This window comes from Microtus oregoni, unplaced genomic scaffold, assembly GCF_018167655.1.
Source record: "Microtus oregoni isolate MIOR12 unplaced genomic scaffold, Mior012 000015F_ref0000493, whole genome shotgun sequence".
Classification (NCBI taxonomy): Eukaryota; Metazoa; Chordata; class Mammalia; order Rodentia; family Cricetidae; genus Microtus; species Microtus oregoni.
Genome location: NW_024543074.1, coordinates 39,089,687 through 39,113,061, shown reverse-complemented (window position 1 = coordinate 39,113,061; position 23,375 = coordinate 39,089,687). Strand labels below are relative to the sequence as shown.

Genomic DNA, 23,375 nt, shown 5'->3' with positions numbered 1-23,375 from the left:
ACCCCCCCCCCCGGATTGAATACTTGGTCCCCAATTGGTGGAAGGTCTTTTGGGGAAGGATTAGGAGATTTGGTCTTGGAGAAAGTGTGTTGCTGGCAGACTTTGAGGTTACAAAAGTCTCCAACCCTTCCCTGCATGTCTCCCTCGGTTTGCCTCCTGCTTGAAGATCAAGGTAAGTTCTCAGCTGCTCCAGCCAACACGCCTGCTGCTTGCTGCCACACTGCCCCACCACGATGGTCCAATTAAATGCTTTCTTTATGAGTATGTCTTGCGGTGTTTTGTCATAGAGGTAGAAAAGTAACTAATTACCCATGTTGAGTGGCTCACAACTGCCCGTGACTCCAGCTGCAGGGGATCCAACACCCTCTCTGCACTCATACGCACATACCCGTACAAGGCATATACATCACATAAATAAAAATATGAGTGTCTTAAGACCATCCTTGGCTACATCTTTGGTGATGGAATCAGCACAAAGGGCTCTCCAGCTTTAAGGGACACTGCTCTATTAACAGGTCCTCCATCTCCCACCCCATGCCTGCTGTCATCCATGTTCTTAACCTGTGCATGCTTCATCTGTCTCTAATCAGAGCCTATGTCATAGTCATATAGCACCGGTTTCCATGATTCTGCTCACTTCTGCATCTGTAAGATGCTTTCATTTAAAATTAAAATGATTTGTCCATGAATTGCAAAGGCAATTTAATTACATTAAATTATAAATGAATATTTTATTAAGACAATTTACATAGGAAATGCTGTAATTTTTTCATTAGCATAAAATCTTCAAAGGCACATGTTATGTAGAAAAAAATGCAGGTGAAGAGAAAATGCAATCCCAGGCTGGGGAAGCACCTCGCTGATTTATTCAACTATCTCCACAGGCAAGGTCAGCAGAGGGCCTCCTGAGGGGCAACCAGAGCTAGGAAGGCAGTGAACCACAGAGGCTCACACTTCACTGTCTCATGGGCGGGGCACAAACTTATACCATGAAGATGAAGGTGCACACATCCATGAAACAAGGTTGTTATCAGAGCTGGCACAGTAAAGGAAGCAGGTGACCTAGACTTGGTGGTGAGTGGTATCTAAGGCACGCACAGCCAGGGACCTTGGTGTGCAGTAGTATTTAAGGGACACACAGGGAGACAAGTAGAACATTGACATACAAAAGATCTACACCATTGGTAGGAACTGTGAGCAAGAAAGTAGGTGCCCAGCACTCAGGGAGGCAGAGACAGATGGATCTCTGTGAGCTCGAAGCCAGCCTGGTCTACAGAGTTAGTTCCAAGACAACCAGAGACACACAGAGAAATCCTGTCTTGAGGAAGGGAGGAGGGAGGGAGGGAGGGAGGGAGGGAGGGAGGGAGGGAGGGAAGGAGGAAGAGAGAGGTGGAAGAAGGAAGAGAGGGAGAGAGGGAGGGAGGGAGGGAGGGAGGGGGGGGAGGGGTTGGGTATCTGAGTTGTGGCACAGAGTGCTGGGGAAAAATGTCTATCACACCTGGTTACTCCCAGCCCTGCCTTTCTATGCTAGCTAGAGTGTGACAGTGAAACCAGACCTGAGTCTAGGCACAGGGTTCTACAAGAAACAGAAGGTGGGAGGGACCACAAAGTAAACAAACAAATAGGAAAGCAATCAATGAGGTGGCTGACATCTCCTATAGACAGAACTCAAATTTATGAGGACAAACCCCCAATGAATAGTGTAGGGTGAGAGTCCACACTCTAGAACTTTCCTTCCATGGTGGGTGAGTTGTGAAGCTGCCTAAGAGGTTACAAAGCTACCTGAGTCAATTTGTGTTGCTAGAACAAAAAGCCTGAGGCTGCTACTTCACTAAAATAAACGAATAACTAAACCGGTTTGTTCAGTTCATTCTTCCAAAGGTTCAAGGAAACAGCCCTGGGACTGGCTTGGCTCTAATGAGGACGCACAGAGGAGAGCAGCAGTGGGGGGAGACTAAGAGGGAGCTGTGGAGCAGTCTCTGTGCACTGTAAAGATGCATCACTCTCATTGGTCAATACAGAGCTGCCTGGCCTATAGCTCGGCAGGAAGAGACTGGGTGGGAGAGTCTGGGATGTGGGAAGAGGGCTAAGGAGTCTAAGGAGATGCAGAGCAAACAGGATGGGAAGTCTGTAGATGAGGTAAACGGGTCTCAGGGTAGCACACAGATCAATAGAAATGGGTTAATAGCCAAAAACAAGCCTAAGCTGTCGGCTGAGCTTTGTAATTAATATTAAGTCTCTGTGGTGATTTGGGAGCCAGCTGATGGCACAGATCTGGCTGGTGGTACCAATGAAAGCTCTGCCTACAGGAAAGGGACCTGAGAGGTGACAGACACTCGGGAGAACCCATCCACACCAGTCCCACAAGACCTGGCCCACTGCATTAGCTACTCATGAAGCTAGAAGTTCCATGGCCTGCACCTCCCATGAGGCAAACCCTGTAAATGTCTCCCATCTCAACACATGGGGAATCAAATGCCAGCACGCATGCCCATATGAGAAGCCAGCCACCCAAACCCAAGCAGAGAGCAGTAAAGATGCTGGAGGGGGGAGGGTGGCTGGCTGCAGAAGTCCTAGGAGGAGTCTGCCCAGGACTCAGGATAGATGAGAGATAGGCAACCATGAGCAAGCTGCACCAGGCCCCTGGAAAAGCTCCAATACTGAGTGCTCCCCACCTACCCAGCAACTGTGGAATATTTAACTATATAAGGATGTGTTATATTTGTCTATGCTGCCTTTGTTAACAAAGTAAAGATGATCCTGGAGGTGGTGCAGGCCTTTAATACCAGCACTTGGGAGGCAGAGGCAGGCAGATCTCTGTGAATTCAAGGCCAGCCTGGTCTACAGTGATAGTTCCAGGACAGCCAGGGCTACACAGAGAAACCCTGTCTGGAAAGAAAGAAAAAAGAAAGACAGAAAAAGGGAAAAGAAAAGAAAAAAGTGTTACATTTGCTTGTGCTCCATTTGTTTAGTTATGTAAAGATCTGTTGCACCTTGTCTGCCTAAGGCACCTGATTGGCCCAATAAAGAGCTGAACAGCCAACAGCTAGGCAGGAGAAAGGCTAGGTGGGGTGGGGTAGGCAGAGGGAATAAATATGAGGAGGAATCTAGAGAATAAAAGGGGAGAGAAGATAGGGAGAAAGGGAGACTTCCGGAGCCAGTCACCAGACAGAAGCAAGAAAAGTAAGACATACAGGGGAAAGGGTAACAATCCCCGAGGCAAAAGGACATAAAGAGACACGGATTAATTTAAGTTAAAAGAGCCAGCCAGAAACAAGCCTGAGCTAGGCTGAGCATTCAAACTAATAAGAAGACTCTGTGTCATGTATTGGGAGCTGGTTGGTGGCCTCAAAGACAAAGCCTGGAGCACCCAGCAAATAGAGGGACTAGAGGACATCAGCACAATCAGCAGTCGGAGCATCAAATGTGTCTAAGTCAATAAAAAAAATTCTCTGTCACACCAGGACAGGAATGGATATGAGAAAAGCCCCCAACTGCAAAAATGGTGGGGTCTAGTGGGACATGGGTGGGTCATGGGGCTGCCCTTTCAGGAGCAGCAACAGCATTCAATAAAGCTGACAGACAAGAGTGCAGTCATAGAAGGAATAAAACCAAACGTGGTGACGTGGTGAGGATAGAGCTCAATGGTGGAGGATGTAAGTAGGTTGTAAAAGGCCTTGGATTCAACACCAGAATGTGTATGTGTGTATTGTGTGTGTGTGTGTGTGTGCACGCACGCATGTGTGCACAAGAATCCATAGAATCTGTTATCAAACAGAAATGATAACGCTGGAAAATGCAACAGTTAAAAGCACACCTACTTCCGGTGGTACTGGCAGTCCTTATGTGTACTACAACATAAGATTAGTTAGTCGGAAGCACAGAGGATCATAACTAGGCAGAGAGAAGCATATGTGTGACAACGGGTGTAAGAATATGAAAGGGTCGGCCAGAGTCACAGGAGCCCTTCCAAGGACAGATGGGAGATGGGACAAAACAGCCAAGACCAAGAATCCCCACAACAGAAAGACATAAACCTCCAGGCTCAAGATGATCCAGCCCCCAATATGAAGCAAACCATACAAGGTCCTGACTGGAACACTTCTGTCTTAATCAGGGTGTTGGGTGCTGTAAGACACCATGACCAAAAGCAATTTGGGAAGGAAAGAGTTTATTTCAGCTTATACATCCCAAGCACAGTCCACCATGAAGGAACTCTGGGCAAAAACGTAGGTCAGGAACCTGAGGCAGGAGCTGATGCAGAGGCCATGGAGAAGTGCTCCTCAAGGTCCGCTCAGCCTGTTTCCTTCCTTTCTCCCTTTTCCTCCCTTTCTTCCTTCCTTTCTTTCTCTTTCCTTCTTTCTTTTCTTCAACTGTGTAAAGAGTTTTCTTTTAATGTATAAAACTAGACAAAATTATTTTGGGGGATTTCACCTGTGATCCCTTCACTGTCCATTGAGGTCACTCAAGTTTAAGGTTTCTGAACTAACCAGTTCTCAAAGAAAGGTCTTTACTCCAGTTATGATTCTTCTATTCTCTCATCTCTCTTTGAATCAAACACATACCTAGGACAACTCTGAAGTTCTCCACCAGAGGGTCTCTGGCAATTCCTTCAAACAATGTACCTTAGGAATCCTCCTAAAGCAGGTCTGCTCTCACTTGCTGACGCCCCTTTTCTCTCAAGAATGAGTTCATGCCATGTTCCTCCCTAACTGCTCAGAATGCTAATCTGTGTGCAGCATATGCCAGCACTACACTGAAACAAGCATCCATCCAAGGGATCTTCCACTCCAGCCTCATGTTCAAACTTCATCCACAGGCATCCCTGTTGAGCCGCCTTGGCTACCAAAGCTCATACTGGACAATCAGCTCTGGGTTGCAGAAGAGGATTTATTTGTGCACCTGCTTCCCATGCCAACCTGCTTTCTTACACACCCAAAGCCATTTGCCCAGGAGTGGCACTGCACACAGTGGGCTGGGAGGTCACTGTTTAAGAAAAGGACCACAAACCTGCCTAGAAGCCAGTCTTATGGAGACATTTTCTCAACTTACAATCCTTCCTCCCAAATGACTCCAGCTTATGTCAAGCTGACATAAAACCAACCGGCACAACTGCCAAAAATCAGTATTTTCAAACAGAAGTTTCGAGAAGCCACACACCAGGAGACCCACTGTAGCAGAAACCAAGGAGCAGAGATGGGGGAAACCAACATTGACCCAAACCTTGGCTCTGTAACAATCTGGCTTAGCAAGTCAAAGCTCCTCTGTGCCCACCTTAAAATGGGAATAGTCAGGATTCTTTCTCGTAGAATTGCTGAGAAGTTCAAAACCTTTGACAAATATGACACACTTCACAAAACCAAGGCACCCGAAAGAGACCAGCAATTGCAAGCAGTGACTATAGGTGAAGCTGGGAAAATAGGTCACAAGGCAGTATCTCCCCCTAATGCCTGATATGCACACTACAGAACACGAAAAAAGGAGGGAGGGAGGAAAAACCTACCTGTGACATCCAGACGGAAGGAGACTTTCTGTCCCCCGGCCTCGCAGCTGTATTCCCCAGCATCCGCCTTGCCCGCCTGCTGCACCACCAGCCTCCTCTCGCAGCCCGAGGCCTCCACTCGGACCTTTGAGCCAGAGCTCAACTTCTTCCCGTCCTTGAACCAGGTCACCTCAGTCTGGGCCTGGGCCACTTTGCAGCTCAGTGTAGCACTGGCGCCTGCCTCTGCCTTCACCTCGCTGCGTGTCTGCTGCTCCTTGGCGAACACCACCTTGGGCTCTGAGAACAGACAACATCAGAAACCATTTGAGTTATGAAAGTCACATGGAGACAAGGCCTGGATGAGGCTACCGGAAAGGGGGAGGGATGAACTCCCTCAAACCTCTCAGCATTAAACCACAGTTCATCCACACATCCCGCCCGCCGCTTCAGGGGCAGTTAAGGCAGGGCAGAGTCACTGGTGAAGGACTATGGACTAGACACTACTTTATAACAGTAACTCAGTGCTGACAAGTGAGCCACCGCCCCAAGAGCTGCTCAGTCCTCATCTGCAAGCATAAATCAGATTCAAGGGGACATTCTCACATCGAAGAGTTCAGCCTGAACTAGGGGGAAGCACAGTGGTAAAGCACTTGCCTAGCGGGCACCAGCAGGATGAGCACACGCATGCGCACGCGTACACATAGACACGCGTGCGCATGCGGACACACGCGCGCACACACACATACACACGTGTGCGCACGAGGACAGGGACACACACACACACATGGCATCTGTCTGCCACTCCACAGGTCCTCATGTGTTCCACAAGGAATCCAGGAATCCTGAACTAATATTGCAGGAGCTAGCTGTGTGGTTTGTAAGGAGAAAAAGTCCATGGGGAAAGCTAAAGTCACTCCTGACCATCCAGAGACTGGAAGTTAACTAAGAACAACTGCAGTGCCAGGCAGTGGTACCCTACACCTTTAATCCCAGCACTTGGGAGGCAGAGGCACGCGGATCTCTGTGAGTTCGAGGCCAGCCTACTCTACAGAGCGAGTTCCAGGACAGTCAGGGCTACACAAAGAAACCCTGTCTTGAAAAACCAAAAATAAGCAAAAACAACAACTTCAGTTACCTCTTGGTAGCTGTGAGAACAGAGAACTCACATAGTGATTAACTGGACTTGAGGTACCTGCAAGGTCAGAGGACAGCGTCGCCAGCTCTGAGTTATAGGTCAATAAGTACAAGCTGGAGTCAGAGATGAAAGAGGAGGGGCTTCTGTCCCCTAATTGGACTGGCACTGCAGGCGATCTCTCTGATTGGGCCAGGAAATCTGGCATCAGGATATGGGGCTCTCTAATTGGCTGACTAAAATGTAATTAATTGCCTCGGTCTCTGCCCAGTTTCTGCCAGGAGTCCTATAAAAAAACCTCCAGACAGGGCTGGAGAGATGGTTCAGTTAAGAGCACTGGCTGCTCTTTCAGAGGTCCTGAGTTCAATTCCCAGCAACCACGACATGGCTTACAACTATCTGTAATGAGATCTGGTGTCCTCTTCTGGCCTGCAGGCAGACTTGCAGATAGGATGCTGTATACAAAATAAATAAATCTTTTAAAACAAACAAAAAGACCTTCCAGACAAAAGAAGTTCGATGTCTTTTCCTCTCTGGGATCCCCCGCTCACTCTTGGGGGTGGGGAGGGAGGTCTTTCACTTTTCCCTAATTTCTCTTAACAAAACCTGCTCTACTTCGCTGCTCCCATAACTTATCCGAATCTCTGAATCTCTTATGTTCTCTGGCATAAAGAAACAAACTAAGGACCATTGGCTCAGGCTGACTTTTGGTGGTCATTGAGTTTCTGGTGCCTTACGTCTCTGGGTCAAGCACAGAAAGGTCTTTGAACTGAGAAAGGTCTTGTTCTCAATCTTGCATTAGTCCCAGGGACAGCGGGGGAATATTCCAAAACACCTAACTGAACCCTGGCAGCCCCAGGTTCAGTGTTGATATAGTTTCAAATATGATTATGTGACTGAAATTCCTCCTTACCCTGGCTGAACATGAAATAAAAATTCTCTTTAAAAGACAGCTCTTGCTGGACAGGGTGAGACTACAGAGAGCTGTGGGAGGGACCTCAAACAGACACTGGCTGCCTCAGACCTACACACAAGTAGGACCAGAGTCCATGGCCCCGAGCAACACTGGTGAAACCTAAGAAGGTGCTGAGAACATAAAACAGAACATGATAGCATTAAGACACCTCCTGAGGCACACAAGAGGCCCTGACTAACCTGAACACATATGCGCCAAATGCACCTGGACCAGGCCACCTAGACCAGATGCAGGGATGTGATTGGCAAAGGATATGAGAGAGGCAAAGATGATACTCGGTGGAAAGACACCAGGGCCTGCCTGGCCATAACCAGGCTCATAACATCTGCAAACTAATTTAGTGTCTCAGCACCCACCTGTGACGTCCAGACGGAAGGAGACCTTCTGTCCCCCAGCCTCGCAGCTGTACTCCCCAGCATCTGCCTTGCCCGCCTGCTGCACCACCAGCCTCCTCTCGCAGCCCGAGGCCTCCACTCGAACCTTCGAGCCAGAGCTCAGCTTCTTCCCGTCCTTGAACCAGGTCACCTCAGTCTGGGCCTGGGCCACCATGCAGCTCAGTGTAGCACTGGCCCCCGCCTCTGCCTTCACCTCGCTGCGAACCTGCTGCTCTTTGGCAAACACCACCTTGGGCTCTGGAGATAAACAGGGACACACAGTTGCTATAACTAAGTTAAAATCCACCTTGGTTCCCAAACTCTGGTGACTCAAGGGTCCCATTCTGTTAGCTTTTGATTAAGGTTTTTAACTCTGAGCAGCATATCCATTGCCAATTCTTTCAGGAAGTTTTCGTGAATGGTAAACTCTCTAAAGATACTTCCTGAACATGTGCTATTTCACCCTCACTCCTGAATGACAGCTTAGCGGGCCATGGAATTTGCAGCTGACAGTTATTTCCCTCAATACTTTGGGCACCATGCCATCACTATTTTTCTGTTTCTTTTTTCTTTTCTTTTTTTTTTGTGGAAAAGGTTTATTATTCTGTACAAGTAGGTTTTTAATAAACTATTGGCTTCTTGTTACAGTAAATTGTCAGCCATCTCATTGCAATAGCATTTCCCTACCATTCAGAATCTGGAAGCAATCCGCCTTTCTCAAATTATCACTTAGTATTTTCTCCCCCACCTTCAAAACACAGAAATGGGTTTTTGAATAGCAATTAGCCATTTACAGAAGCCACAGGATACAGATAGTCATTACACAAGCCACAGTCGAGGCACTGGCCAAACCCTGCCAACAGGCGTGGGGAAAGATGTTAGGTTTTAGAAGCAGAAGTATTAAAGGAGTTAGAATATACAGTTCATGCCTTCTGAATCCCAAATGAGAGAAAGCCTCGCTGCCGTCCTGCCAGACGCCATGGTAACTAAAACATCACTCCAAGGATCCGGTACCCAAAATGGACAATGGATTAAAGCTCCCTTATCAATACTATTTTGGAAGCATCACCAGAACAGAGTTTTAGTGATGGATCAGCCTGGGCTCCATTCTGAACTGAGAATTTTACTTAGTACTAAGACTCTCGAGCATCCGAGAAAAGCTGTGAATCGAGCTTTGTTCCTCCTCGAGGGAAATTGGATAGGCTTGATGACTTCTGCTTACCTCCCCATGGTTCTAGTTCTGCTACCAAGTAATTCAGTAATTGATCAGAGTATTTAAGCAAAAATGAAAACAAAAGCAGACTTGCAGCAACACATCCTAGACAGATGACATTTTTTTTTAATGTCAAGATAAGGAGCATTACGCAGCAGAAAAAAAATAACCTCCTGAAATTTGCAGGCAAACGAATGAAGCTAGAAAACATCATTTTGAGTGAGGTAACCCAGACCCAGAAAGACAATTATCACATGTACTCACTCATAGGTGGTTTTTAAACATAAAGCAAAGAAAGCCAGCCTACAAATCACAATCCCAGAGAATTTGGACAACAATGAGGACCCTAAGAGAGACAAAGATGGATCTAATCTACATGGGAAGTAGAAAAAGACAAGATCTCCTGAGTAAATTGGGAGCATGGGGAGAGAGTTGAATGGGAGGGGAGAGGTAGGGAGGGGAGCAGAGAAAATGTAGAGCTCAATAAAAATCAATTTAAAAAAAGAAAAAAAATGACAAGATAAATGTAAATCATAAAATCAAATGCACTCATGAAAGGACACCTATTTTACATTATATTTAAAAACCCTAGAGACTGCCAACTGTGCATGCTTACCATAACATCTCGTCTGGGAAAGCCCATGAGGGGGTTTCCTGCAAGTACTCACTGCCGTGGTAAAAACAATTATGTGCAAACTGCAAGGTCCCTAATAGCAGCTGAGAGTTTATATGCAGAAAGATGTCACTATCTGATCAAATATGCAAGAGAAAGAAACACCAGAGGTCACAGCACAGAACAGTAGCCACCACCGGCTCCCCTCCACAGCGCTTCCCTGTATGACAGCTTGACTCCTTCATCTAGTCCTCACTTTCCCACAGCCCAGGAGTCTGAACGATCTTTTCAACAAGTCTCTCAAAGGTACACTGAACACCATCACAGGTTTTTGCACTTGCCTCTATGAACAACACGGAATGCTTGCGTACAAATTTCAGGCCTTCATTTCTACCAACGTCATGATTTTCCTTACCAATTTTATTTCCAACTAGCATGTTTACTATGTGATCTCTTGTACCGAATGTTTCCAATCCATTTAGCCAATTATCCAGTTCAGCAAAGGTGTCTCTTCTGGGAACATCATAAAACTAATATAACTCCCTGTGCACCTCTGTAATAGCTGGGAGTTAATGCTCTGAACCGCTCTGGACCAGCCGGATCCCACACAGCAAGTTGAGCCTCATCCCCATCCACTGAAATCACTTCACCTTAAAGTCGACACCTATTGTTGCTGCAAGTTCTGGATTAAAGGTGTCATCTGGGAACCTCAGGAGCAGGCTGGCCTTGCCCACCCCACGCTCGCCGATGATCAGGATCTTCAGAGTGGTCAGCACATCCTCATCCATCCTGCACCCTGTCTACTTGGACCTGTCCCTGTCAGTGTTTCCCGACAGACTGCGCATGTGCACCTCTGTGACCACCGTTTTTTTCTGTTTCTTGTCGCCCAAGTCTACACTATACCTCACAACTCCCTCTTCCTTATTTTTCATGCCTCTTAGTGTTGCTCCACTCACCCCTACAACAGTTCTCAAACCTCGGCCTCCTCTCTGAGCTCAGAGTCACTGTCTCTCCTCACCTCACCACCTCCTGGAGTAACCTCGGCCTCCTCTCTGTGCTCAGAGTCACTGTCTCTCCTAACCTCACCACCTCCTGGAGTAAGGAAGAGCCTCACACCTGCTCTCCTTGACTTTGATCTCCCCTCATCCAAATCAATTCTCCATTTAGCCTCTTAGAAGCTAAATGTATCATCTCCATGTTCCTATCTCCAGAAATCTAAAGAACAGAGGACCGCTCCCCTTAGTGGACACCTCCGTGTGTCTTCAAATGCTCCCAGGTGTGTGGGATAGCCCAACAGAATAAGTGTGTGCTTTTGAATGCATTTCCAATACAAATTTGATGTTCATTTTCCATTTCTATGATAAGAGAAACTGAAGCATTAGCCCTAGTCCTGTGTCACCAAAAAAGAGGAAGAAGAAAAAGAAGGAGGAAAGGAAGGAAGGAAGGAAGGAAGGAAGGAAAAGAAAGAAAGAAAGAAAGAAAGAAAGAAATTGGCCAATGGCTTAGAGTAATCTGAGGATGAACAGACATGGTTCAGAAAAACCTCTGAATCTGGGTCACAGACAGCCAAGTGAGAAATTTTATATCACTGTTCCTCGCCCTCTCTACTTCAGTGTGCTTTTGAACCCAGGGGTGTGTCTGCAGCTGCAGACAGAGCAGGGCAGACCAGGACCCCAGACAACCAGCATCATCTGATGTATGTATGGATTTAGTCTCTGAGCTTCACTCACGGGTTGTCTCCATTAGTTCTGAGTTCTCAGTGCAGAGCACTGCTCCCAAGAAGGATCATAGGGCAACTGGAAGTCTTTGCCGAATTCCAGGCTTCCATGGACAGTGAAGAACAGACTGTAGCAAACAAGTCTAACCAAAAGCTAAGGAATGAAATTCCACAGAGGGCTTTGGAGTGTGTTGGTATCTCCTAGCACAGTGGCCATGCTCAGAAAGGCCTGCACACCTGGGCAAGCTCAGTGAAGGCCTGAGGTAATGCTGAGTTCAGTGTACAGGTCCTGCTCAGGAAAAGTTGCATCCATGGACAACAGCCACAGACCTGCCCTGTCCAGTCACATGGTGATGAATATCTCCTCTATGGCCCAGCTCAGAGATGTCACAAACACGCAGACACTACCAGCAACAAATGTCAGTAACAATTTTAAATAAACCTTTTCTTTGAAAGAAAAGAGTATATTGGAATAAATAAAAAGTTAGTTCTTTGAAAAAGATCAATAGAACAGACTAACCACTGTCTCAACTAAGAAAAAAGAAATAGCTTGATTTAATAAAATCCAAAATAGGCCGGGCGATGGTGGCGCACGCCTTTAATCCCAGCACTCGGGAGGCAGAGGTAGGCGGATCTCTGTGAGTTCGAGACCAGCCTGGTCTATAGAGCTAGTTCCAGGACAGGCTCCAAAGCCACAGAGAAACCCTATCTCAAAAAACCAAAAAAAAATAAAATAAAATAAAATCCAAAATAAAAGTGAAAACATCAAGACAGACTTCCCACAATTACAAAGGCTCTCAAAACACATTGTGAATGACTGTGTGTCAGCAAATTAGATAACAGCCCTCCAGTGGTGGCGCACGCCTTTAATCCCAGCATTCGGGAGGCAGAGGCAGGTGGATCTCTGTGAGTTCGAGGCCGGCCTAGTCTACAGAGCTAGCTCCAGACAGCCAAGGCTGTTACACAGAGAAACCCTGTCTCAAAAAAAAAAAGATATATACATATATGAAATTTAAAAAAAAATACATTCTTAAGGTAGAATTAAGGAAAGAATTCCATCACAGTGGTGACATTGAAAAATACACAACTTAGTGATAAGTTCTCAAACAAATGCAAGCCCTATTTGCTGAAAACATCACTGAAAATATTCAGATAAATATACAAATGGAAAGGCATGCCATAGTCACAGATCTGAAGTCCTAATCTTAAAAAGGTAGTACTCCTGAAGCTGATCTGTGTGGCCATGTAAACTATGCATCCTTACTTGGTAAATTTGAGAAGGGACATTAAAGTTAACAGAAATTCAGAGTAACTTGGAAGACCAATATAATCTTTTCTAAAAGAAAGAGGAGTCGAAGAGGTAGCTTAGCGGTCAAGCACTGGCTGCTCTTCCAGAGGCCTGGGTTCTGTTCTCAGCACCACACTGCAGCTCACAAGTGTTCATAACTCCAGTTCTGGGGATCTGATGCCCTGTTCTGGTCTTCATGGGCACCTGGCACAAGTGTGGGTCACAGACATACACTCAGGCAAAACACCTATACATGTAAAATAATAAAGTTTTAAGAAAACAAACCAATTTTAAAAGAAAAAAAGGAACAAAATTAGTGGAGTTCCATCTCCAGTTTTAAAACTTACTGAACCGTCACAGTTCACCTGGGGTAGAGACACGGCTCAGCAGTTACGAGCATGCACAGCTCCTTCAGAGGACTGGAGTTCCGTTTCCAGCACACACAACAGCGCACAGCTACCTGTGACTCCAGCGCCAGGAGTCTTCCGCCCTATGTGTTTCTCCTTGGGTACTGCACACATATGGTAAGTTTACAGACATGCGGGCATCTTTTTTGCTTACAGTGATTTGCCAGGCATACTGGCACATGCCTTGAATCTCATCACTTTGGAGGCAGAAATGGATACATTTCCATAAATTTGAGACTAGTCTGTCCTATGTATCAAGTTCCAAGCCAGCTAAGACTATATGGTCTGACTACCTCCCCACCCGCCAAAAACAGAAAAAAGTTCACAGTGACCAGTTAAGCAAGGTCCTAACTCTCTCCTTATTCAAGCATGAACTCAAATTTATCAGAGACCTGAACACAAAACCAGACGCGGTGAGACAACTAGAGGGGAGTGTGGGGAACACATCTCAGTCAGTGTATTGATGCAGATAATGGGTTTGGGCTAGGACCCCAAAACCAAAGAAATAAAAACTAATTTAGCATGTGCATGTACACATGCATGCCCACACACACACACACTCAGAGGGAGAGAGCACTAATCCTTCCATATCCTTCCTCTTTGGAAAGTTGAAGGTGACGGTCAGAGCCATGTGTGACCATGAGGCAGAAAGAATTTGAAAGAAGATGACACAGAATGGAAGCTTGTGACTCTTGATAAAAGGTCAGAAAGGGTAACCCAGGGTTCAGTCCCACTGTGACCAGACCCCTGTGCAATGGGACACGCCACCGTGGTGCCCACAGAAAGGTCTCCTTCTCTATGCTCTGGGGACAAGGAGGGATTTTTTTCTTAACTGTGGCCAAACAACAGAGGTAACACTAAGGTCTCCCAGAGCAGAGTTTTCAAGAGATCCTGCACGCTGAGGGAAACCTCAAGAAGAGGCCCACATGGCCCACATGGAGACCACCAGTCTAGGGACAAGCTATTGCCAGGCAAGAGAGACCACAAAGGGAGGCAGAGGGCTTCCAAAGCAGCACTGAGGACAGCTCCATTGCTAGAAAAGGGGCCTCTCGTCCGCTACAGCCCCCTCCTTCAGGGCCATCTCAATGAGGACGTCAGATGCAAACACACACACAGCTTGGATTCCCAGCCCCAGGAACACCACACTGGACAGAAATGAGCCATGAGCACAGACCGCATGGTGTCTCCTACCCCATGAACTAGAGAGACAAAAGCATACTTCTTGTTCACGCCTCTGAACTTGGGGTTGCTGATTACTTGTAGAGAATTATCCAATACACACTCTTGTGCAGCCTGTGCAACACACCCAGCACCTGGCCCACACTGGACCGCTTCCCCCGGGGTTGTCCCATAACAGAGTCAAATGTCTAACCAACTGACCTGTGACATCCAGACGGAAGGAGACCTTCTGTCCCCCGGCCTCGCAGCTGTACTCCCCAGCATCTGCCTGGCCTGCCTGCTGCACCACCAGCCTCCTCTCGCAGCCCGAGGCCTCCACTCGAACCTTCGAGCCAGAGCTCAGCTTCTTCCCGTCCTTGAACCAGGTCACCTCAGTCTGGGCCTGGGCCACTTTGCAGCTCAGTGTGGTACTGACCCCTGCCTCTGCCTTCACCTCGCTGTGAGCCTGCTGCTCCTTGGCGAACACCACCTTGGGCTCTGTGGGCAGACAGGGATGCACAAGGTCAGAGCACTATCTAGATCAGCAAGGTCACAGTGGGAAAGAGCCTCGGGGGGTCAGCTGGACAGCAGATGTCATCCAGGCCCTGCACTCTCTGTCTCAGGACAAAAACCAGAGCCTCGAAACACAGGGAAAATCATGCTGCCTCATCCAGAATACATATCAAACCCGCAGGAGGTGCCTCAGATGCAGATAGCATCAAATACTGTGTATGTATTTCCTGAGAAAGTTTAGTTAACAAATTAGGCTTAGTAAGAGACTCATAAGCCAGGTGTGCTTGGCACAGCTACAATCTTACATTCGGGAGGCAGAGAAAAGCAGACCCCTGTGAGTTTGAGGCTAGCCTGTTCTATGTAGCAAGTTCCAGGGAAGGTTACATAGTAAAACATTTTCAAAAAAATAAAGAAGATATAATAATTATAAATACACATGTGGACTGTCCCAAAGGACCCACCTGTGACGTCCAGACGGAAGGAGACCTTCTGTCCCCCAGCCTCGCAGCTGTACTCCCCAGCATCCGCCTGGCCCGCCTGCTGCACCACAAGCCTCCTCTCGCAGCCCGAGGCCTCCACTCGAACCTTCGAGCCAGAGCTCAGCTTCTTCCCGTCCTTGAACCAGGTCACCTCAGTCTGGGCCTGGGCCACTTTGCAGCTTAGTGTAGCATTGGCCCCTACCTCTGTTTTCACCTCACTGTGAGCCTGCTGCTCCTTAGCGAACACCACCTTGGGCTCTGGGGACAGATAGGAATGCACAAGGTCAGAGACCGCAGACTATACATAACCCTTCTTCAGGGCCTGGGGCTCATCAGAGCCCAGGCATGGCCAAGGCAACACTTCCCATAATTGACAAATCATCATGTGATCATAAACAAGGTTCTGTGTCACATGGGACCCAAGCTGCATTGCTGAATCTTCATGTGTGGAAAGTCTGGGCATGCAGGATCTTGTCACTGCCCTAAGAACCTGCAAGACCACTCTGATGCTTGCTGGCAGGTGAGCTACTGTAGCCCTTAAGGCCATCACTGCTAGTGTCCCTTAACAATACCTATCCTGACATTTAAGGACAGAACTCTGACTCTTCCCTGTCTTGGAACCCCCAGAAACTTCAGACCATCCATGGCTGTCTAGCCCTCTTACATTCTGAGACCACAAACAGCAAGAAGAGGCACAGTTTGAAGAAATGGGCACCTCAATCCCAAACCAGAAACCCACATCTTTCTGGACCACAGAGGAGAGGAAGTGCAAGACAGCAAAATGCAATAAAATCAAGCAGGAAAGAGTGACCACATGGTGTATGGCCTTTTCCCAGACTCAAGGACAGGGTGGAGAGGGTTGGTCACACATTCATGGTCTCATGGGAATTATGACATGGCCAAGGAGGGCTCCCAGAACCCTGGGGACCAGCAAGTAGGAATGGACAGACAGAAGCATCTCCTGCCATCTGCGGGACTTGCTCTGCAGCCATGGGATTCCCCCACAGCCAACAGCCTAGACCCCAACCATACTTAAGTTCACTTTTCAAGCTCATCACCCCAGGTTGGTGTTTCCAGGGAAACTCCCCCAAGATTGGCTCACCATCAGCCTAAGTTGATCAGACCTATAAGTCACTGGACAGAGCTGAAGACACACAAAATCTGAGGTCTAAGGACAGGGAGAACACCAGCCCAAGATACCTGAAATGTCCTGGAATAGCCCACTGAGCACAACCCTGGCACCCACCTGTGACATCCAGACGGAAGGAGACCTTCTGTCCCCCGGCCTCGCAGCTGTACTCCCCAGCATCTGCCTTGCCTGCCTGCTGCACCACCAGCCTCCTCTCGCAGCCAGAGGTCTCCACTCGAACCTTCGAGCTGGAGCTCAGCTTCTTCCCATCCTTGAACCAGGTCACCTCAGTCTGGGCCTGGTCCACCGTGCAGCTCAGTGTGGCACTGGCGCCTGCCTCTGCCTTCACCTCGCTGCGAGCCTGCTGCTTCTTGGCAAACACGACCTTGGCCTCTGGGAACAGGCAGACAAAGACACTTGTTCAGTGGTTCCTTCCAAGCCCCTAAGTCCTGGATTCTGGTTAATAAACTCTGGAATCCAGGAAACTCCCAAAGCCCCTTGCTTGGCAGTGCGTGTGCAGTGTCCAGTCAGTGTGTGATGCCAGATCCGATTAGCAGAGCATGGCGAAAGGAAATACCCAGGCCAGCCCTTCCAGGCCAAGACAGCGTTCTCCTATTCCCTAACCTACCGAAACACTTTTCACAGAGCAGAGGAAGGCCCCATTCATAAACACATCCCCAGTTTTCTCCACCACCTGGAAACTGACTGTGCCGTGATTTTTACTGTTGGAAACAGTCAAACTTAAAAAGCCATATTACTAAGAATTCTGTTGCACAGAATTTATACATGTGTAGGCTTTTAGAGCCCGTGTGAGGAACGCATGCCTTTGGGAGGCAGCAAAGAGATTTTAGCTGTGGAGACATACATGGACCCCACCCAATGGTCCAGTGTGGGGAACCCCAGACCTCTCAAGGGTGGTATGCACCTATGCCAGAACTGTAAGTCTACAGCATCTTCATGCAGGGAACAGGAGGAGATACCCTTGCCCTGTCTGGTGTCCGAAGCTGCCCTCAGCCAATGCCATATCCCCATGTCCTACTGCAAGAAGCACTGGCAAGAAGGACCCAAGCATCTTGCTGTTTTTGCCCCAGTACTCTTATACATGTGCCTCTGGGGTCCAGCTTGGCTCCCAACCACAGCATTCACAGTCACCTGCTACGTCTGTGAACAAAAAGCTGTGAGGCCTACAGGGTATGGATGAAGATGCCCAGACTTAGACTAAACACATGACTTTGACTCTCACCCATACCAGAGAGGTTCTATCCCCAGCTAGGAAGGTCTTCTCCCTACAGAGCTGAGCTATCCACCACCATTAAGACACACACACACTGGGAAACAGTTACCTACTGCCTAGAACCCCTCAGAGCATGCCTGGAGCTAGGGAACAGAGGATACACATCCAGAAGACAGTGCAGCCCCAGGACACAATGCCAGCCCCACTGCAAACCTGTGCTTACCTTGCACCAACAGCTGGTAGGTAATGCGGCTCCCACGACTAACACACTCATAGAGGCCAGCATCATCCTGCACCACATCCCGCACCAGCAGGGCTCGCCTCCCATCCAACACCTGCATCTCGTACTTGGGTCCTAGGGGCAGCTCTCGGCCATCCTTCAGCCATGTCACAGCCGCAGCCTGATCCGACAGCTCAGCCAGCAGCTGTGCCTCCTCGTGCAACCGGGCCAGCACCTCCCGGGCAGCCACAGCAGGAAGCTTGTTGCTGGCTAGCCCCAGAGCTGCTACAGGTCAGGGGTGGTCAGACAGATGGTGGGAACAAAAAGACCACAAGAGAGCGGGCAACAGAAGTCACAGGCAGTGAGGGAGAGGGGGGAGGATATGAGGATGGAGAAAGAGAGATTAAAGGAAAAAGAGAAACTCAGGAAAAAGGGGGGATTGGAAGGAAAGCAAGTTAGTGAAAGGCAAGAAGAGGGAGGGTATGAAGAGGAGGTAGGGGGAGCAGAGAGGGAGACCATGTTGGAAAGCCAGATGTAGGGGGAGTGAGGCAGAAGTGAGAAGGGAACAGGCAGGCAGAGAGGTGGCATAGGAATAGACAGACAAGAGAATGAGAAAAAAGGCAGTCAGAGATGCCATCCAGCCCTGGGGCATCCCGAACACATGCATGCATGCACATGCGAACACACACACACACCAGCCTCAACTGCCAGCCTGAGGTGAGCAGCCTCAAGTCCCCAACTGTCCTACCCACTTCATCGCATTGCCCTCAGACAAATCTTCTCCAAGAGACTACCTCTCCTGCCTACTACCACACTGCAGAGAAAACAGGACTCAGGGACTCGGACCTACCTCGGACCACCATCTGGATGCTGGTTTCAATGCCATCAGCCACAAACTTTAGCTGTGCCCCATGCAATCTGGCGGGCACCTCTCTGATGGTGAGTGTATGCCGGGTACGGTCACAGCGGATCACGTATACACTGCTGGCTTTCAAGGGCTCCCCATCCAGGAACCACTCGCCCTCAGAGGCCACCGTGAGATCCACAGAGAAGGTGACCTCACCTCCCTCCACTGCCTCCACCGCCTTCAGAGGTGTCTTTACTGCCAGCCCGGGGACTGAAGGGAGGGTAGAAACATGGTAAGAGTTGGAGACGGATAAGAGCACGGGTTCTGGCTCTCCCTCCTCTGCCCTGCCCCCACACAGATGGAGTGGCTGAAGCCTGACTCCCTGCAGCTGCTGGGTCCTGTCTTAGGATACCCCGTCCTGTATGGGGAGGCCTCAACATCCCCAACCCACATAGAGAGTAGGCAGAATCATGCTTTGGGGTCGGGTAACTAAAGGGCGGGTGGCAGCCCCCTGTGATGTTACTGGATGGTCTCACTCACCCAAGTGGATCGTCCCTGGAAACTCAAGGTAAGGACTCTGGCCAAAGTGATTGACAGCTGACACACGGAACTGGAAGTCCCCTTCCTCAGCCACACCAGAGACAGTAAACTCAGCTGTGACCAGCCATTCCACTTCATGACACCGGCTCCAGGCATAAGCACCAAGCTTCCTTTTCTCCACCACATAACCATCAATGGTGACAGGGCGCTCCCCACGGGGTGGTGGGGACCAGCTGAGGGTCACAGAACTCTCTGTCTTGGCCTTTACCACAGGATCAGCAGGGGGGTACAGGGGAGGCCTCCTGGGTGCTGTGTGAAAGATAGGTTGAGCTCACCAACTGAGAACTCCCTCCCCCCGCTTCGGGTCACTCAGAAAGGGAATGTCAGAACTTGAGTCTTTCCCTGGCACTGCTCTGCTGGAAGTGATGGTATCGCCCACCATCCGTGGGCTCAGAAGCCCCTCTCCAGACCAGCTGTCATACAGTTGCAGTGGGAAGGCCCCTCCTCAAGAAAAGAGCTTAGAGTAGAGGACCCACAACCACAATTTTCTGCCACCCTCGGACCTCCACTGGCAAGGGGAGCCCGCAGCACTGAGGGAGGATGGGGCGCAACTGTGTCCCTGCCAGGAGGGCCACCCAAAGACCATTCTTCCAACGCTTACCTGATACGCAGAACTGGGTGGTCGTTCGGCAGCCACCAGCCACAAAGGCCACCTCACCCATATCCTCCAAGGTGCACTGGAAGATGGTCAGTGTGTGGCACGTGCCTTCTGCGGTGATGGCTACCCGGCCCCCTGCCACCATCTCCTCCTGGTTCCTTAGCCACCGGACAGGACCCTCGGGGACATCTAGCTCCACCCAGAAGATGGCTGTGTCTCCAGTGCGCACTACAGTCTTCCGAGGCAGCTTTCTGGTCAAGTTCCCTGGAGTGGGAAGATTGCCAAGATGGTAAGACAAGCCCCTTCCCTGTGTATCCCATACTCCTTTTGCACACACGCCTAATGAAAGTGTGACTTCCATCTCATCTCTCTACCCATCCTGCCCCATCCTCGCACCTGTTTCACTTTCTCTCTCTCTCTCTCTCTCTCTCTCTCTCTCTCTCTCTCTCTCTCTCACACACACACACACACACACACACACACACACACACAAACACACGCACACACACACCTTCTGCCCAATCCTACCTTCTGGTCCCTTGTCTTTCCAGAGCCAGACTTAACCCTAACCCTAGCCTCCCTCTGACCGCTGCCAACCTCATCTGTCCCCAGCCCCAGGTCACTGCACACCTCTACGCCCTAGACCCTCTCCACCTACTGACTCACTTCTTGCGCACTTGCTCGCTCTTCCCTGTCTGTCCCGCCCAGTGCCGCCCAGTCCGCCCAGTTTCTCCCCGCCTGCCTTGGACCGAGAGCTCTGCCACGGTGCGGCTGCCCTCTGTGGTCTCACAGATGTACACCGCATCGTCGTCTGCAGAGACGTCGCGCACGGTCAGCCGGCGCTCGGTGCCCTCCTCCTCGATGCGGTACTTGGCGCTGGCCCACAGCCGCGTCTCCTCCTTGAACCACGCCGCCTCGGTGGCCGGCAGCGCCACCTCACACTGGAATGTGGCAGACTCTTTCTCTCTCACCTCCAGGTCCTGCAGTCGCTTCTTGAAGGGCACCGCCGGTTCTGCGGGAGAGAGGTCGACGGGTTTATTGTGGGGGGGGAGGGGAGTAACACGGCGGACCAAGGGATCAAAAATGGAGAGGGTGCAAGGTCGGAAAGATAAGTTGAAGAAATAGAGTGGAGAGTAAGAAAAGGGGAAAGTGGAGCACGGAAGAGACAACGGCAGGGTGAGGTGTGAGGTAGGGCTGTGCAGGAAGGGATGTAGGGATGGTGACTGGGTTCCCTACGGTGGTTCACGCCAGGAACCATCCTCGCCTGTTCATTTTGAAGAACCAGAGTCGCCCAGACCTCCCACTCAGAATGCAGCCACCAGACCCTAGCCGAACTTTTGTTAAGAGCCTCACCCCTGCGCATGTGTGGAGAAGCCAGTTTGCTCACCTCGCACGACCACCAGCACCGAGCTGTAGGTCTGGCCCACGAGGTTGGAGGCTGTGCAGGTGTAGAGGCCGCGGTCCGACTGCTTGCAGAAAAGAATCTTAAGGACGAAGTTCTCTTGCTCATCCTCATACACCACGTGTCGCCGCCCCTCGGTCACCAGCTGCCCGTCTTTCTTCCACACTGTCTCGGGCTTGGGCTCGCCGGTCACAAAGCAACTGAGGCGAGCGTGTTTGCCTTCGGTCACCGTGCAGGTGCGTGTGCCGGCGCCGGGTGGGGAGGGAGGGACGCCCTCTGCGCGCATGGCCTCGCGCCGCTGCTGCAGATGCGCCAGGAGCGAGGCGGTGGAGGTTCCGGGTGGTCCGGCAGCCTCGGCGTCCGAGTCCACCACGAGCGCGGCGGCAGCGCTGGCGGAACCCAGTGGGTTCTCTGCTCGGACTTCATAGGTGCCACCGTCGCGAGGCCGCGCCGATCGGATGCGAAGCGCGCTGGCCTCTCCGTGATCTTCCACGCGCACATGGGGGGCATCGGGTGGTCCCAGGCGCCGTCCATCTTTGGACCAGCTCACGGCAGGTTGTGGTGAGCCGCCCACGCGACATCGGAAGGTAGCGTCTGCGCCCTCGCGCACGCGAATGGAGGTGGGCCGCAGCAGAAAGTGGGGCGCCTGCTCAGCGCACGTGCCCTCCGAGTCTACGCGCAGGCCTACGGCTGCAAAGGCCTCCCCTATAGCGTTCCTCGCGCGACATACATACTGCCCACTGTCACCGAGTGCCAGATCCAAGATGGTGAGGCGGTATACATCCCCGTCCTGGGCCAGGCGGAAGCGTGCTCCTGCCTCCACTGGCTGCCGGTCCTTCTCCCAGCTCACATGTGGCGTGGGGTTACCCACGATCTGGCAGCTCAGCGTGGCATCCTTGCCCACAGATACCACAAAAGCCTTTGGCCGTGTCAGGAAACGGGGCGCTCCGCTGAAGGAGTGGTCCATGATACCAACAGGGCCGGGGGTCTACAAAGGGCAAAGATGAAGGTCGTGATGCTATTAAGATGAGCCAGTTGCCTGTGCCACATTCGGCCCTCTTCCCTATCCAGGGTTAGCAGGAAAACTCAGTGGGCTGCCTCCTCAGTAAGCCTCATTTTCTCCTCCACTCCCAAGCCAGCCTAGAAGCTCCAAAATCCATCGGTTCTGATTAGCCCCTTTTTGTGACTTGGAAGTCTAGCATCTTCAATTACTTGATGTACTTCCGGTCTACCCCCTACTCCAGCCTCACTACCCAAACCAGCAAGTCCTCTTGACTGCCAAGGGGACATGTTCTTCAAACAGCGGGAAAGAAAAGGAACCCTCACTTCTCCTGAAATGAAGCTCGTCCTAACGGAAGTGCCCTCTCCCACTGGGCTGCAGGTGGCCCTCTAATCACTAGCACCTGTCTGCCCTCAAGTCTTCAGGGAAAGCCTGGCCCCAGGTAAGAGCGGGTATGGGAAAGTGCAGCCAATGGCTACAAAGGCTAGCAAGAGGGTCCCTATAGTCTGGGGTCAGTACAGACAGCTTCTCTCTACGAGAGCTGGGGCCCAGCTGGGCCTAGCTTAACTTGGGGCCTGATGGCCAGGTCACACTATTCAGTCCTTAGCACGGTCCTGCCAACTTGGACCCTCTGCAAGAATGAGATTGCACGCCTCAGCCCTCCTAGGAATCATCGGCACCCAGATAACATTGACCTCTGCCCGATCGAGGCCCCTGCCAGCCAGCCTCTGATCCAGTGAGTAGGTGAGACTATCTGCCTGCACCGGGTCTTATATAAGAACAGTGGGCACGGGGCTGGCTCAACAGGCTCACCTCCTCCACCCCTGGCAGACATGAGCACCCCTTAACCACCGCCTCTACATCTGCCCCGCTTTACCAGAGCTTCCTGGGCTGCCTGCTATGGGGCTGGCCAGTGGATGGGTTTATGTTCCCCCGACCCTCCAGTTTCCAGTCCTGTGATTCAGGTAGCTAATCCCCCTAATCCTCTTCCAG

General features: G+C 50.3%; 1 protein-coding gene and 1 pseudogene across 14 annotated transcripts in view; both read right to left on the bottom strand.

Moving 5' to 3' along the window:
• Obscn (obscurin, cytoskeletal calmodulin and titin-interacting RhoGEF) overlaps positions 1–23,375 on the bottom strand; it is a 126,554-nt gene that overhangs the window by 101,386 nt on the left and 1,793 nt on the right. For 13 of the 14 annotated variants that reach the window (XM_041663919.1, XM_041663920.1, XM_041663924.1 and 10 more), the window contains exons 2-12: positions 21,368–22,370; positions 20,723–20,992; positions 19,984–20,244; positions 19,323–19,631; positions 18,786–19,052; positions 17,939–18,220; positions 16,599–16,874; positions 15,335–15,610; positions 14,583–14,858; positions 7,947–8,222; positions 5,504–5,779 (exon numbers count right to left, since the gene is read on the bottom strand). In XM_041663919.1, the coding sequence (XP_041519853.1) occupies positions 5,504–5,779; positions 7,947–8,222; positions 14,583–14,858; positions 15,335–15,610; positions 16,599–16,874; positions 17,939–18,220; positions 18,786–19,052; positions 19,323–19,631; positions 19,984–20,244; positions 20,723–20,992; positions 21,368–22,349 (3,751 nt within the window). In that variant the 5' untranslated portion in view covers positions 22,350–22,370. The remainder of the gene's footprint in view (positions 1–5,503; positions 5,780–7,946; positions 8,223–14,582; positions 14,859–15,334; positions 15,611–16,598; positions 16,875–17,938; positions 18,221–18,785; positions 19,053–19,322; positions 19,632–19,983; positions 20,245–20,722; positions 20,993–21,367; positions 22,371–23,375) is intronic. The other variant, XM_041663921.1, reaches the window with a different exon arrangement.
• Positions 9,962–10,578, bottom strand: LOC121456102 (annotated as a pseudogene).